Source organism: Sinocyclocheilus grahami, unplaced genomic scaffold (assembly GCF_001515645.1).
Source record: "Sinocyclocheilus grahami isolate Dianchi unplaced genomic scaffold, SAMN03320097.WGS_v1.1 scaffold1409.1, whole genome shotgun sequence".
In the NCBI taxonomy this organism is placed as follows: domain Eukaryota; kingdom Metazoa; phylum Chordata; class Actinopteri; order Cypriniformes; family Cyprinidae; genus Sinocyclocheilus; species Sinocyclocheilus grahami.
This window is the reverse complement of record NW_015506588.1, coordinates 215,068-233,284: the sequence shown is the minus strand read 5'-3', so window position 1 is coordinate 233,284 and position 18,217 is coordinate 215,068. Positions and strand designations below refer to the sequence as shown.

The following is an 18,217-nucleotide window of genomic DNA, read 5'->3' as shown; positions in this document are numbered from 1 at the left end:
GACATCAACTTCTCGCTGGCCGAGTAGCTGATAAGAGTGTAAACTATCAAATTTAGAAGCAATTCGAATCAGGTTGAATTAGGCTCTTCAAATCCGAGTCCTATCAAAATCTGAATGAATTAATTATGATTAATTCCCTTACAACTGAGTAAAATTATTACACCAGTGCTGTGAGGAAGGATGCTACGGTAGGCCAAGCAGAGACAGGGAGGAGTATGGTAGAGGTAGGAAAAACCCAACAGACAGACAGTGACAACAAAGAACAACATACTGTAAAGAATGACGGTAACAGCAGACAAATGGCATAAACAGACAGCACACAGACTCTACAACATCCTCAGATTATGTTTCTTTTGTTTTTACTGTATGTGTAAATTTGTTATAAACGTGTGCTCTTTAAAAAGTAGTAAGCATTGTTTGCCAGACACATACATTAAATGTTTAAATATCTGTTACATATATGGTACTGCTTATATTTTTTCACCATCTGTACACAAATGTAAGTAGTGAATGCGTGTGTCCGTGGGTGGGGCTGTGTCGGTGTGGTAATGTGGGCCGGTGTGACTACAGTGCCAGGGCTGAATTTTTGTCCCAGTCCGCCCCTGCACACAGGTAAGCTAAAATGATCACCAAAAATACAACAGCATCTTAATCAAAATAGCGTAATATTACGGAGAAAATTGCTGATGTCCACAAAGAGGTCTTTGACTGTGCAGTCTTTGGAGGTGAAAAGATTTGTATTTATTTTTTTATTAAACTTATCCCCACATTCAGGTGTTAAAGGGATAATTCACCCTAAAATGAAAATTCTGTCATCATTTACTCAGCCTCGACTTGTTCCAAACCTGTATGAGTCTCTTTCTTACGGAGCCCCTAAAGGGACGTGGTGGTGGGAAAAAAATCAGATTGAGTGAAAAAATTTGGGGTATAAAATAAAATAACCTTTTGTGTTCTCTCGCGAAACCAGTTGAGTTCGGACAAACACTTCCTGTTTACTTTACAGATTGTAGTGGTTCATACAGCTCCATACGTTCACAATGAAGCGGTTCATAGAGTTTTGTTTTGAACTTGGACGAAATAGTCAGTGCATGCTTATCAAGGCACGGTTTTGGGATATTCTAAAACGCTTAATGTAAACCACTGGATTACTAAATTCAGTACATACCTTATTAATAAAGCATGCAGACAAGCAGAATAGCCCATAATATGAACATAACCCGGTAAATTGAATTGCACTTTAAGCGTATCCCTCATAGAAAGAAAACGCTTAAATAATGGACTAAGATAATGGTATAAAATGCCGAATTCGGTATACAGTTTATTAATAAATTATACATGAAAGCAGGTAAGCCCAGAAGAACAGAAGCATTTTCCTCCCATAAAGAAAACGCGGCTTAATGAAGACGGTGATAAAAAAAGACCAAATATGCTGTAGAACTTATTAAAAATATATTCTGTTACATGCAAGCAGATGAGCCCATATGAGCTGAATTGCATGATAAGCGGTTTCTTCCCCATAGAAAACCGCACTTAACGTGGCTTAATACAAGAAGACAGTGATATAAAAAGCCCAAATTTTATATTTTATTAAAAATATACTACAGGCAATCAACGAAGTAATCCATTATGCCAGTGGATCTCAAACCTTTTACAATGGCGTACCCCCTAGGGCATTTAGCCTAACATTCTTCTGGGTACCCCCACTTAGACCGCAGTCACACCTTTTCCATTAAGGGACAATATTTGCCCCCTTAAATTGATTTACATGTGCATTTTTACTGTTTACTGGATTTGTGCAGAATGAGAGCGGTACGTGAGACCATACTTTCAGTTTCGCTTTAAATTAGGTTTTGGCTTGTTGCTATTCTGGGCTTGTCTGCTTTCCTGTGCATAATAGGCTATATTTTATTAATAAACTGTGTACCATATTTTGGTTTTAGCCTATACCCTCTTCGTCCATTGGCCTCCCTTAATCGTTTTCTATAGCCTAACGGTGTTAAATGGGGAGAAACGTTGCATTATCTGCTTTACTGATAATGCTATTAATAAGGTCATTAATATTACAATTGTTATTAGTATTAATAGTATAGTTAATAGGCCTAATAACGAATTGGGCCTCCACTGTCACTGTTATAGTACATTAAGCCACATTAAGCCTTTTAGAATGTCCCAAAACCGTGCCTTAAACTATAAGCAAAGCTGACTGTATTTAAACTTGAGTCCAAGTTTAAAATAAAACTCTATGAACCGCTCCATTATGAACGTACGAGCTGTATGAACCACTAACTTACAAGCTGTAAAGTAAACAGGAGGTGTTTGTCCGAACTCAACTGGTTCGAGAGAACGCAAATGTTTTGCGAGGGAACGCAAATATCTTTGCGAGAGAACGCAAAAGTTTTGCGAGAGAATGCAAAAAAACATTTCCTCCCACCCCAAATTTTTTTTCACCACCATGTCCCTTTAGGGGCTCCGTACTTTCTCGTGCTGAACACAAAAGACATTTTGAAGAATGTTAGTTACAGCTGACGGTAACCATTGACTTCCATAGTATTTTTGCCCATACTATGGAAGTCAATGGCTACTGTCAACTGTTTGGCTTCCAACATTGGTTCCAGCAACTTGAGGGTGAGTGAATAATGAAAAAAGTGTCATTTTTGGGTGAAATATCCCTTTAAAAAAGGATCTGTTTTTTTATATATTTATTTACATATTCATACATTAAAATATTCTGGGGGTCATGAAAGATTTGTGAATATGATCCAAAATGCTGGTCCCAGCTGGCAACTTAAGAACAAAACTCTGGCAGGAAAACCCGATAAAAACTCTGGCATTGTTACACAATGTAAAACCCGGTAAGTTACCAGAAAATAAAGCTGTCAGGCATTGGCTGCTAATGTGACTTAGAAAATGACAAGCATCAGATATGGAGTATAAAGCGAATCTGTGGATGCTTCAAAATTCACACAGGCACCCTGTGACTTTTGCATGGCCAGGGATGAAGAAGCAGCCAGAAAAGCATGTGTGTGTGTGTGTGTGTGTGTGTGTGTGTCTGTTAGTGCACATGTAATTCAGTTTCCCCTCTCTCTCTCGCTCCACATCCCCCGCTTTATTCCAGACACCGTAGAGTGAAGTTATTGCATGTGACATGCTCAGCAGTAGGAGAGGGGTGCGAGCTGAGAGAATTGCATTACTCCACAAATCAGAATGCCAGGGGAACAAGATGAGATACATCTCTGCTTCTTGATAACACTAGAATTATTTAAAGTAGAAGAGGGGGAGAAGGAGTGGAGAAATGTTCCAGTCTATATTTAGATTGGGAGCAATCGCAGCAGAACAGACAGGCGGAGCTTCTATCTGCTTCAGATGAGCTACACGGTGGGCTGTGAGCGGGCAAATCTATCAGTCGCTGAGCTTCAGATTAAACTACAAACTGAATCAGAGGGGAAATGAACTGAATCAGTTCTAAAAGAACAGACGCATTCTTATAGGCTGCATGAACACTGCTAAACCAAATGTACAGACCTAATATTTTGACACCTAGCTGATTTTTTGTCCTGTCTGATAATATTCACTTTAAATTAGAGCTGTCAGTCAATAAAACTATTTAATCGTGATTATTTAATGTGATAACAGTTGTTTTGTAAGGTTTTTTTTAATATGTGTAATTACTGAGTTCACCATTTTGTTTGGATGATCTATCTATCTATCTATCTATCTATCTATCTATCTATCTATCGATCTATCTATCTATCTATCATATCAGAGTTATAGTTAACTAAAACCATTATGTGTCATTTTTTAACATAAAATAAACATTAACTGAAATAAAATAATTAAAATATTATATAAAAAGCTTTTAACTTATTTTACTCCAGCTATTGGCCAATGTTTCTCATTTTCATTTAGTTTAATTTGATGTAATAAAATAACTAAATTTAAATCAAAATGAATAAAAACTATAAAATGACTAAAACTTTCAACAAAATTAAAATAAAACTGAAACATACAAAAGAAAATCTAATTCAAAATATAAAAAAATGAATTCTCAATGATACTAAATTAACATTATAACAAATTAGATTTAATTTAATTAAAAATGAAAGTTACACCATCTTATTTGCAAGTTTCCCAAATCAGATGCCAAAAAAAAAATCTGATTTTATATATGCCTTCCATGCTCACAGCAGATTCCAACGTCTGTGAGAAAATAATTACAGTCAAATAAAGAGCGAGTAAATGGCTAAAATGGTCCTCCATCATCAGGACCTTGTATGTGCTAATTGCTTTAATTACACACCTCTAAATCAGTTCACTTTAATTATATTTACCCTTCCATGTTAAGACAAGCCCACAGTTTCCTGTGAATGCCACTAAACTGCAATACTGTAAGCCAAAAGGCTCTGCTGAATAAAGCACACAACGACATTTGTCTAAATCAATACTTCATCAACACATGGACAGCAGAGACTGTCCATCAGTAAATTAGCTCAGCCCTTATTTTATCCTAGATTGCTTCAGTGCATATTCTGCATCATGTTCAATGTGAACATCTGTATTGTTCTATAATGCCAATGCCTTTGTAAATGTGACTTTTGCTGTATTTTAGAATTTTCCTGGATTAAAACAAGCTGAGCTCAGTGTATGCAGTCATGATGTACTTCCTGTGGACCGACCTTTCTCCATGTAAAAAGTCCCTTTTTATTCTTACACACATGCATAAATTACCAGATTTAACAGCATTTCATGATCATGACAGGAGTCCATAGAGCTTAACTCAAATTGATCCCGGAACATTTCTTTAATGCTTAAATTAGTGCCATTAAAAAGGCATTCTCCTTCTAATGGCTACATTACATTGCAGCACAAGTCTTAGAATATTAGTCACCAAAGTGCCATTAATTTTAACACGGCTAAAGTAATAAAGTATATAATAAAAATGGGTGCAGTCATTAAAGCTTACCGGAAAGTACAGGAGGAGCGCTCCAAACAAGATGGCCTCTAGCAAGATGAGTCCTGACGCTCTGATACTCTGAAACACATCAAAAATAACATCACATTGGAAAACCTCTCTCTTTAAACTATTCTTTTGCTAGAAATGGGTCAGTGGAAAACCATCCATTTGTGACATAGTGCATAACTTATCCCTTTGCACATAAATACATTCTCATTGGACTATTCTAATGTGTTCACAGACGTTGATTCATCTTTGTTCTCTTCACACTGATGCCTTGCCCTGGAATAAATCTGCTGTTTCAGAATAACATTCACGACTTTACACTTTATTTTGATAGTCCACTTTAGACATTCTACTAACTATAAGTAACTTTGTAACTACATGTCAACTACCAGTCATTAGAGTATTTGTAGACTGTACTTAACTATGAGTATCTTTGCAACTATCTCATTAACTTGCAACTACATGTTAACTAACTCTTATTAGATTATTAGTAGATTGATAGATTAGGGTTAGTAGAATATGTTGATTTATACTCGCAAAGTTACTTATAGTCAGTAGAATGTCTGTAGGGGACCAACAAAAAGTGTTAGCAGATTAACAGAATGCCTAAAGTAGACTACCAAAATAAAGTGTAACCAACATAACTAAGAAAAACTGGTAACACTTTAGTTTAAGTACCAGTTCTTACTATTAACTAGTTGCTTATTAGCATGCATATTACTAACATATTGGCTGTTTATTAGTATTTATAAAGCACATATAAATTCCTTATTCTGCATGACCATATTTTCAAAATATGAGGAATTTAATACAACCCCCTACCTAAACTTAACAACTGAATTTAACTAACTACCTTACCGAGCAGCAAATTAGGAATTTATTGAGGCAAAAGTCGTAGTGAGTAGTTTGTTAATAGTGAGAATTGGTCCCCCAACTAAAGTGTGACTGAAAAACGGTATTTTTACACTTTTTAAAGATTTTTTTAGTAGTGTTTGCTATCAAAAGGTGCTTTGGTTGCTGTCAGAGTGTTCCTATTCAGTTGCTAAGGTGTTCGGGGTGGTTGCTAAGGAGTCCACCTCCAAGTTTCACTGATATTCTGGTCATATTTCTCCTTGACAAGCTGCATTATTTGAGGTACAGTATCTATCTTCCTTATTGGACATATACTATACATGCAGCAATTTGCAACTTGAAGGTGCAAAGCTTCCGGTGTCATTCATTTCCTGTTTTTTTTTTTTTTTTAGTTGTACAAAGACAGTTTGCAAACTGGAACTTGTTATCATCATGTTTCAATTTACTGCCATAATCATAAACATAGAAATAGTTTTACCGTTGCTGGGTTTGTCCCTATTTTACCCAGCACTGGGTTGTATTTAACCCAGCATTTTTAGAGTGTAGTGGCTAATGAATCAGAATTCTCACACATTCAAAGAAACTTGTTTACATTCATGTTGCGAAATAAGGTGAATATCAGGATGCCCAATCTTTCTTTTGGAGGGCCACTATCCAGATGAGTTTAATTTCAATCTAAAATTAAACACACCTGAACCAGGTAATCAATGTTTTCAGTATCACTAAAAACGCCCAGGCAAGTATGTGGCAGGTTGGAATTAAAATCTATATTGCATTTGTTACACATTGAGATATTTGTGTTATCCAGAAAAGCTAAAATGCATTTTTTTTTCTGTGGCACTGCGGCATGTATTTTTCATCTGTCCAGCTGGCTCAGGTATGTATCCTTTAAAGCGGAGCAAATGAGAATCACATTAAGAGGCAACAGGTGAGCTGTCAAATGCTTTCTGAAATCAAACGGCCAATAGAAAGCACTTGACAGCCTGAGCTGAAACAGAACAAAATTTCTAATACTAACTCTGTCGCTTCCATTTAGACTTCTCCAGCATTTATGGATCCCTTTCAGGCAGCACAGGCAGACGGAACATGCTTCCAGAGTAAATTAAAATGCTGGCACTATCAAAACTGAGTGCCCTACATATCGACAGCCTAAACGGCGCCTCACTGCAGGGATTAATGAACCTTCCTCGCAGTCAGTGTGAATCCAGTCTACTATTACTCAGGCCACAGACTGCATGTCTGCTCAAGCTGAGACAGTAGCATGTGTGGCATACGCTTCTGAAATACTCTACATATATATTCATAATGTCCTAAGTATAGTAAGTAGCTGTCCAGATTCTTAATATATACACTAATCCACAGACTCCTCCTGAGAGAGAGAAAAAAACTAATGAATCTAATTAACAGAGAGTCAATCCAGAGTTTGGGCATTCAATTAACTGACATCTTCGAAGAGAAGGTCAATGTTAAACTACAAGACGAACTAAACCATGCTGGCTTATGCCATAATTGACATAAGTCACTAAACCTGCTAAAATTATTCAAATATATGGGTGAGGAAACCTGTCAAGAATGTTTTCAAGTTTAATGCTAAAAACAAAACTAAGAAAATTAAATATAATACATCTTAAAGGGTAAAAACGAAAATTCACGCTTGACACGCGACAACCAATGAGGTTCGTTCTTGTGTGTCAAGCAAGTCCATTTGATCTGCCGTTGACCATATTTTATGGGCTCTATGTATGTGTGCTTATCAGTGTTTATATATGAATGAAAGTCTAAATTAAATCTGTTCATCAGATTGTGTCTCTTTATACTGCAAGACTTGGATTAAACCTTGATTCATATGGATTACTTTTACAATGGCTTTATGAACTTTTTATTTATTTTATTTTTATTGAACATTTCGATTGCATGGACTTTCAATGGATGGGCAAAAATGATGAGAGAACATATTATAAATATCTGCGTTCCAAAGATGAATGAAAGCCTTATGGGCTTGAAAAAAAATGGATGACAATTTAAATTTTTTGGGGGTAGCACTAACCCTTTAATTGAAATAATTTGCATTAAAAAAAAGTGATTTGCATAAATCATAATAGTGTTTTTTGACCATATACTTGGTCAATATAGTCTCTCATTTCATTCAGTACCATCAGTTCTCTCAGTTATCACACTCTATCAGAAAAATATGGAAAAATTGTACCTTTAGGGGTACAACAGCTTATCACTGGGGCAGTACCCTTGAAGGGACACCTTTGTATCTTCTTTACCCATAACGGGTGCATGTTACTACCTTAGAGTAGTATTCTTATGGTACTAATTTATACCTTTTGGGGTAAATAAGGTGCAAAGGTGTCCCTTTGAGGTTACAGCCCCAGTGATAAGCTATCGTACCCCTAAAGGTACAATTTTTGCACATTTATTTCTGAGAGATAATAAACTGCGCCATGTAGTAAGAAGGATAATGAAGTCAGCCTCATCTTTATGTCAGATTCTATTCTCCATGTTGGGGTTTATTTTGTGATAAAGATTGTCTGAATGTACATTATCCATTATGTATGATGTCATGGAAAACACTGTGGCACTGTAGAAAAACAAGATCTCTCTGAAGAATGGCTAGAGCGATCTCTCCCGGTCCTTTCCTAAGGTAATAGTTTGCAGCAAATAACGCCCTCTTTATCCTTCCTCTGTAATTCCTCTGAAAATGTTGTCTCTTTCCCTCTAACGGTGCAATACATTCATTGAGTTTCCTAGAAACTGCATTCTCTCTGTCCTTTATCAACCTTGCTTGTGTCTTAACCTGTCTCTGCTCTAAATATCTCCTTAATTAACTCATATAAGCTTAAAATAAGCCATTCCTTGGCATGCTGCCTTAAATTCTGAAGTAAAATCAAAGTGCAAAGTGACAACCTGCAGTGATTAGTATATTGTACGTTTGCAATTATGTTGAAATTAATTAGTCATTCAACTGAGCAGAGTTGACAGATGAAAACAAAGATGTCGTAACTAGTGTTGCTTTCGCCAACGAAAATTATGACTAAATATCGTCGTTAACGAACCTTTATCACGTGACGAATACGAGACGAGACGCAACGTAAATGCTGGTCATGTGACGATGACTATAATTAAATGTATAATGCAATATTGTTGACGAACAAAAATGAGACTAAATGTGGTTTACAAGATAAAAACTATGGTAAAATGTCTCTTCACTTTCGTTGACCAAAACGAGACGAAACGAAATGTTATAACGTTATTTCGTCTCGTTTAGTCGCGTTATTATTATTATTTTGCAGTATTTCTGTTTCCTGTGTCTCACTTCAGGGGCTGCATCAGGTCGCACTGCGCAGACGCAGGCGACGTCACTTCCTCAAGCCCCACTCATTATTTAGAACAGTGTTTCCCAACTGGGGTGCCGTGTAAAAAATCTTTTTTTTATATTTTTAAATTGCTAAAATGTTCAAAAAAGCAGCTATTATATTCACGTGTCCTCTGATAATAATAGCTTTCTAGGATTAAACATTATTTGGATAGTTGGTAAAAGAAGAAAAAAAAAGCTCTTAATAGCCCTACTGTGTTAGACCTCCCCGAAAAACTAAAAAGCAATTTATTTCATTTGTAGGCCTATCGTGATTTTTTTTATTTGTGCTAAACATGACGAAACCAAGGCTCATTGGAAATATGTGCCTCTAACTACATGTTTGCAAAACTCCAAAAATGTACCTGTGCATATATTTCACTGCAGTTTACATCTGAAATAAACACTGGCGGAAATTTGTATTCCTTGTCACTGAAATTGTGCTTGCAGTGGCAGATCATCAATTATGTAAGAGTTGTTTTTGTGTGATTCCGTGCACAATACTGTCAATCTCAAAATGATTTACAATAGTGATTGATTTGTAAATGAATACATTTTGAAGTTTACATCACATTACCAGCTCTATATGTATAGCTTTTCTGATGTAGTAAACATCCTCGCTAGCTCACCTGCAGCACTTGCGATGTGAAGCACCTGTGACACCCAATTCACGAATAAAAGAGCACAAAAAACTGTACAAGCAAGCTAAAATAATACGGTTTCTTTAGCAAATGCATTTTTTGTCTTAAGTTTGTCTTTGTTAACATTATCAGTTAGGTTGAGTGTAGGTGGAACATTATGGTTACACTTTACTTGAAGGGGTGTGCATAAGACTGACATGACACCTTCATAATCATGACATGACTCATGTCATGAATATGAAGGTTTTTTTATGCATGTTTATGACAACTGTCATTAAGTGTCATTCGCTCAGTTATGTAATTTTTAATGCAAAGATGACATTGTTTGAGATGTCTTTGTTATGGGCTATGGTTAGGGATAAGGGTAGGGGTAGGGTTAGGGTTAGGTCAAATAATGTCATATTTGCATTAAAAATTACATAACTGAGCGAATGACACTTAATGACAGTTGTCATAAACATGCATAAAACCATGTCATGATTATGAAGGTGTCATGTCAGTCTTATGCACACCCCTTCAAGTAAAGTGTTACCAACATTATTTCCGAACGCAATTAAGCTTTTAGTACCATTTACTGAACATTTTACTTTCGAACTGCCACAATACGGACAACAACCAACAAATCACATTCATCTGTTCTGGATAAATTTACAGCACTTTTAGTGCCACTTTCACTTTGAATGTTTCGTGAAACGTGCAAGAAGCAAAGTAAATTATTTCATTTTGTAGAAATGTAGCCGTAGAGATGTATAACGTAGCATAACGTAGATCACACTTGCAACATTTTTTATAATAATGTATTTTAAAAACATTTTGTTTCTAATCGAACAAGGAATTAAATGTCACCTAACACATAGAATACTGCACACTCGGAGTACGAGTGACTAATTATAATGTAACTCAGCATGGAAACACCCCGGTGTCAATAAGAACAGGATGTGCTTCACGGAAACAGTTGCCATCTTAATTAGCTCCCTCCGGCAGCACATGCTCACCTTGTTCCTGCGGAAATGGTAGAGCAGCACCATACTGATGAAATCCACCAGCATGCACAAGCCCTGGAAGGAGAGCACCGCCATACGCAGGGCGCCGTCACCCCGGGCCACGCAGGGCACGTCGTCCTTGCAGAAATCACAGCCTTCTTGGCAGGGCAGACAGTGGCTGGAACTTTCTGGAACATCCCTGTGATGTGGCAAACTCTCCGTGCCCTTCCCACTCGCTTTGCCTGGAAAACAAATCAAATAACATTACATGATGTTCATTTAAACAACTCTGTATTACATTTCAGTTGCTGTATCTTACCACTTGCATAAATCTGCATACGTTATAATCACACCAACAAAAAAAGCACAAACAATCGTGATAATCGTGAAACAGACATGACATTTAAAGCGGTCCAGCCCACCCTTCCCTCCAGTCATGGGTGGTCTCAACAGTAGGCAACTCACACCGTTTCATGTGCTAGCCAGGGTGGATGGGTGTGTACACACCATCTGGGCAGTCACTTTGATGCACCAGTTGTTTCTGCCTCAATTGCACATCTCACATCTATGACAGTTTCACGGTATTCAATAGTTTTACTTTCTATTAAAATCCAACTGTGATCTGGGGTATCACTAAGAAATAATAATAAAAAAAAAATAGGTGTCTTTTTTACATTAGATGATTAATGGCAGTCAGTGATTATCCACACTGTTAATATAGAATGATATACAGGAAGTGACATCAACAATGGGATTTTAAAGGTGAAGTGTGTACTGTAACGTTTCCTATGCTACAATATGTTGCAAGTTTATGGGTCATATACAGTACACCTGTATATGTATATATATATAAACACGTTTGCATCCACTCTAAACCATTAAAATCAAACAGGTTTTTAAAGAAAACCTTTACATATGAAATTAGCAATGACACTTATTTACAGGACGCAGGTTTGCTGTCTGTCCAACATACTGTAGTTTTTATCTGCAGCATTTGTTTTTATAACAGCCTTTTTGTGAAGTTGATTTCAATTGTGACAGATTTTTTTTTTATTTACTCTGAAATCAGCAGGTATTATAGATGTGTTAAAAACTTCAGCTGATTGTTTATGACACTAGGGTTCTTACGAAGGATGTGCAGAGCAGCAGGTGCTACACACAGCCAGAAACAGCACAAGGTTTGACAGACTTTTTTGAAATCCTAAATTTTATTCTTATATTGCGAGTTCCTCAAATGTGTGCAAGGCCGAATAAGAAGGCTGTGTCAGAGAAAAAGTGTAGAAGACTTTGAATATAGTTGTATGGACAACATTTATGATAGTGCTGTGCTAATCATTTATACCTCTTTTTGAATTTTGCAGTATAACTCCATTTGCATTACATTCTGTTAAAATTATCTTTAGGGCTTTTCACACTGTGCTTCATCCCGGGTTAGCGTCATTCTAAATCCCACTTTTAAACCTGGGTAACGAAACATTTCTCACTTGTAGTTTAACGGGGTTATCACCGCTTATCACTCGAGGTCATGAAACCCTCTTAATTGACCTTGTGACTCATATTTACATGCTTCGGACAGTCACAGAATCCGATTGACGAAAAAAGCAGGAGAATGAATGCCAGACATAAGACGTCAACATTATTCAGAAAGCTGAGAGGATGATGGCTCAGCAGAGCAGATAAAAAAGAAACACACAGAAGACAGCCAACTTCTGCACTGGAGGAGATCCAGAGAGGATCTATCACAGATGGAGGACCTGTGGAGATGTCCACATGTCTGTCTGCCTCTCTACCTCTCTCTGCACAGTATGGAAGGAATAAGGCTTTACAATCTGTAGCATTTGGACCAATCAGACACACAACTTTTTGTTATATTTAACAAATAATATCGAACTCCCCATCACCTAACCAAATGGCCAATTACGAGGGTCTATGGACCCTTCCCCCGAAATGCACCTAACACCTCAGAAAAGCAGAACAGGCCTCTGGTTCCATGGTAACCAATGCTGATATCACTGGTTTTATGGCCTAAAAGGAATGCAGGGGATAAAGGAGAATGAATGCCAGACATAAGACGTCAACATTATTCAGAAAGCTGAGAGGATGATGGCTCAGCAGAGCAGATAAAAAAGAAACACACAGAAGACAGCCAACTTCTGCACTGGAGGAGATCCAGAGAGGATCTATCACAGATGGAGGACCTGTGGAGATGTCCACATGTCTGTCTGCCTCTCTACCTCTTTCTGCACAGTATGGAAGGAATAAGGCTTTACAATCTGTTCTTAAAGCAGATGAAACGTTCTGACTTTCACCACAACTACAAATTCATAGCAAAACTGTATGAATAGTCTCACATAGCCAGATTTCTTACATCATAGTATCTGCCTCACACTGCAGCTTAAAGCAAAACAAACAATGGAAAATAAATTAATCACTGCATATAAAGTATGAGTTTTAAAGATGGCAGTATGAAATATTAAAAAGTACAACAAGCTAGAATTAGACAATGCTGTGTTCAGAGAGGTGTGAAGGAGGGCCCTGTGGGTGTCAGCTGTGCTGGGGTCCCTGCTGAGGGCCAGATTCTGCCAGCATACTACTGTTGATTCCATCTCTCTCTCTCTCTCTCTTTCTCTTCTTCTTCTTTCTTCTTCTTCTTTTTTTTGTGCATACAAGTTTTTGGAGTGCTCATTGTGGGAAAACCCTTAAGTGACAGTTTCTGAGCAAATAACTTATCAATTAAACATAAGGGGTGTGGTATTGTAGTGCTCCAATAAGAGGCAACTGATGCTAAGTGTATGCTAAGTGCTCAAATATAAAATTGTGCGTGTCTGAAAGGGTGAATAAAATATTTATGTAAGATATTGCATCTAACTGCACAGCGGGTTCACTGAAAATCTGGAATTTAAAATCTAATTTAAACCTGAAAGCAAACAGAAAGTTTTGAATCATTTAAACAAAGGACAATTATGACACTGAATAAAGAAGCTATTAAAGCAAAAGAGACACATCCGCTAAAGCATTTGGAAATTCATATGAACTTTTAAGACAAACTGTTATGGTGATAATATCAATTTGTAGTAAAACAGTGTATTACATTACAAAAATGCAAAATATATATTTTTTATAAGTAGACTTTTGTACCCCCAGTATTTGACAGATATGTGTAGACTTATAGATGGATAAACATGGACAGACAGGATATCAATAACATTTTCATGAGAATATGGTGGCAGCCTAATTGTATAAACGTAGCATAAATGTTGTAAGTTCATATCTTGTTCTGTCCATATTGGGAGCATGGCATGGGTCATGACCAGAGAAATCAAAATGCCCTTGATCTTTTGAGATATAAGAGGTCATTGTAATATAAAACATCCTGTAAGTTTCAGAACTCAAAACTTTCTTGTTAGTCTAAAAACAGCTTATATTGAAGCTAATCTGCCAAAACGACAGATTGTGGAATGTGCCACTTTATGACCTCCACATAAGAAGATCAACGCCTGCTTCTAAATCACTGCCTGTTTAGCCCCGCCCACCGATTCGCTCGTGTAGTAAATAACGAGAGAGACAAGGTCTACACAGAAACCAAATGATAATGATGGCTCCAAAGACAACAAGACGCTGTGCCGTGCCAAGTTGTAGAAAAACACAGTCTTTGCATTGCCTTCCTTCTGATCCCAACATTAGGAAAGACCAAATTAAGTTTATTTTTAATGAAGATCCAAAATACAAATACAAAATACAATACAAAACAATAAAAAAGGCAGTTCATGACCTCTTTAAATCTGTGTACTTACTATACTATATAAAACTGCTATATGAAATGTATTGAAGATTGCCTGAAATGGCATGTTTTCTTCAAAAACAATGCACATACATTGATCAATAACATTTTAACATACAACTTACTTTTAAAGCCATTGACTGCAACTCTGCTTTGATGATAAAAGCCGCTTTTGCAGTGACATTTATACTTGTCCAGCACAAATCCATGACCTGGGATGGGCAAACACTGTGGAAAAAAGAGAGAGGATGGAAATATCAAAACTCTCAGGAAGCAAGAAAAATAAACCTGGGATAAGGTGTTTCAATATATATATATTTGTACAATAATATATATGTTTTCTGTGTATATGGTTGCTTGGAAAACATTTTTTTGATGTTGCATTTACATACTTTTTTTTAAATACAATTTTGGATTTTTTTAATAAAAGGACCAATATATTCTTCTAAAATATATTAATAAATACTTGAAAACAAAAAAATTATGGACACTATGGATGTAGTGGCCTTAGCTGACAGTTAATTTGTTGAAATGTATGAAGTACTTATTTTTCTCCCATTTATAATAAAAATAGTTATGCTGCATATACAAAATATATCAGTTTTGTACAATTACTATAGAATACTGTATATAATGTAGTACGTCAGAATTTTATTTCATATTACCCATATTCATACGATATAGAACATAATTTTTTAACGGTCACAAATGACCTGCTCTTATCATCTGATCGTGGTTGTATTTCTCTATTAGTGCTACTGGATCTTAGCGCTGCGTTTGACACTATCAACCACAACATCCTTTTGAGTAGACTACAAAATTAGGTTGGCATAATTGGAATTGCATTGTCATGGTTCAAATCTTACTTATCTGACCGTCATCAATTCGTAGCAGTAAATGACGAGATATCATATCGATCACAAATACAGTATGGAGTACCTCAAGGCTCAGTACTACGACTGTTGCTTTTCACACTTTACATGTTACCCTTGGGAGATATCAAACATGTTGTTAGCTTTCACTGTTATGCTGATGATACTCAGCTCTATATTTCTTCACGGCCCAATGAAATAAATAAAAAAACGGTATAAAACCATGTAGTACCCTGTATTATCAGTACTAAATATAGTACTTACTAGTGATATTTATACTAGAACATTATTTTTCAACAGTCACAAGTAAGTTTCAAATCAAATATAGTACCTACTGGCGATTTGTGATTTCAGATGCAGCTACAGTATTATCTTTTCAATTAAGATGCTTTAGTAGCTGCCTCTGTTAGACAGTACACAGCAAGGCAGCTCATAGGTTTTGGAACAGAGAGAAATTCTGAGCCTGTATAGCTTGTACCTTATTGCTTAATTCTCAGATCTGAACAGCTTATTCTGTCAAAAAAGACAAAGGACTAACTTTCTACTAATATTAAAGAGCCACTGGGGAGGCTGGGCTGCCGACTCTAGAGCTGCAAGCTGTGTTTCTGCTTTCAGCAGGTTCAATATATGAGTAGTGTGAGTTTGACTGAACTGATTTAAACAGTCCTCTGATATATAATATACAAACAGGGACGGCTTTGGCACAGATCTCCTCAGATGTGCCAAGGCATAATTAATCTGAATTAAAGACAAGCTCATTTGCTGAATTAAAAAAAAAATGTAATTCAGTATCTTGAGGTTTCTTTCACAAAACAACAGGTCAAAAGCGGGAGTGTGTAATCATAATCCTCAGTATTTTAGGCTTGAGTGTTTCATGACTCTAGTCCAGGGCCCAAAGCAGACATGTTGACCCCAGCTCAATACCGATCCACTCCAGCACACACTTAACAAGCTATGAAGGGCCAAAGCCTTCATATTTGAGCAGAACAGCAGCGACATCAGCTTTAATGAAGCATGGAATGGTAGAATACTTATACAAATCCATCTTTAGAGAGAAAAGGGCTCTATTTCTGTCTTTGAAGACAGATAGCCACAGGAGAATGGCCAGAGAGCATTATATGGGCTCACAGCTAAACTATAAATATATAAATTACAAGTCATTTTCAGCAGCATGTTTTTAAGAGGCTACATTGGCAGTAACAGTAAAATATTTTTGGCACACTGGAGCATAAAAGAGTGTTTTAATGACCTAAGTACACTCAGTATGCAGTAAACAGAAGGATGTTATGTGGAGTGAGATTTTTGTGTTGATTATGCACAGTGAGAGCTTAAAATATCATATTTTATTTCTAGCTATGTTTGCCCCTGTAATTACAAATTCAAACCCCCCCCACACACACACACACATATATATATATTTATACAGTATATATATATTTATACAACAGTTCGTTCTGGTTTTCAAATCTGATTGGTTGAGAACCGTGAGATATTGTACTGGTATCGCTTCAGGAACGCCCTTTCAAAATTTTGTACCACTCCGCTTGTTCTAGCCGGGCCTATGTTTTGTTTTATTATTCACTGAGCTAATCGTAGAATACGTTAGTTAATATAAGAAGAAATGTCTAGCTTCGGGGTCTCTCTCATTTGGATGCACGTCTTGCCGCATTGTTTCTCTCTTATAACCTCATTATTTCTCACTAATAACCTAACTGAAGCAGCACATGCCCTTGATACGAATTCTAAAAGTGACGTATGTTTAACTGTCAACTTGAGCTTTGAATCCATGGCGGAAGGAAGTAGTTCCGCACAAAAGAGGGTTCCCTTTCAAGGGAACTTCGAACTGCGTCCTCTAGGGGTCACTATGGAGAACGCCTCTTCATGACCCGTGTCTGAAGCATACATTGAAAAAACACCAACAACACAAATGAGTTCGTGGGGATCACAGGTGGATCTGGCAGATGAGTTTAAAGAGGGGCTTTCCCTCTCGCGCTCATCGGCTGTGGACGAGAGTGAGCCGCTGGAAGATGATGTTAATTTTTTAGATTTTTTTACTAGTGGGTGCAGGACACTATAGTTCATTTATGTAAGTGAGGATAGCAAAATAAAGTAAACTGTGACTGTGAAAAATTCTTCATACAGTGGACTACCAGTAAAATTTATACAAATTTGGGTCCAAAAATGATTCAGACCGAGTCTGGGAAAAAAACTGAAGTTGAGGTTTTCATGTAGCTGGGTGACAGCATGCCCAGGAGACTACAGGCTGTCATTGAGGCTAAGGGTTGCCCGACAAAGTATTCATAGTTGTGTAAATACTGTCATACTAACAGCTGTCTGAATTATTTTTGTTGATTGTAATCTATTACATACCTTTCTATCAAAATTATCTAACATTATCAAGATGAATTTGTTCTGACACAGTGTAACTCTGAGTTCTTGTCATATGTTATTACCATTTTCTAAACTATAGCGAATAAACTATAGTTGTGAGAAACAATTCACAACTATAATGTGAGAAATGTTGAAGGTGTCTGAATAAATTTTGGTTTGACTGTATCTATTTGATAAATTAAGTTAACCAACTAACATTATACATACCCTTTTGGTTTATGTACCCAATATTTAAAAAATTTACAAATGCAATAAAAATATCGGTATCGGTACTCGGTATTGGCAAGTACCAAAAATAAAAGTATCGGTATCGGGCGAGTACTGGAAAAAGTGGTATCGGTGCATCCCTACTGTATATATATGTGTATTTAATGTGCTG

At 36.6% G+C, this 18,217-nt stretch overlaps 1 protein-coding gene across 2 annotated transcripts in view; it reads right to left on the bottom strand.

Moving 5' to 3' along the window:
- Positions 1-18,217, bottom strand: part of LOC107570048 (probable G-protein coupled receptor 158) — a 121,714-nt gene that overhangs the window by 55,754 nt on the left and 47,743 nt on the right. For both annotated transcript variants that reach the window (XM_016256243.1, XM_016256242.1), the window contains 3 exons: positions 14,701-14,803; positions 10,807-11,036; positions 4,961-5,029 (listed from right to left, as the gene is read on the bottom strand). In XM_016256243.1, coding sequence (XP_016111729.1) covers positions 4,961-5,029; positions 10,807-11,036; positions 14,701-14,803 — 402 coding nt within the window. The remainder of the gene's footprint in view (positions 1-4,960; positions 5,030-10,806; positions 11,037-14,700; positions 14,804-18,217) is intronic.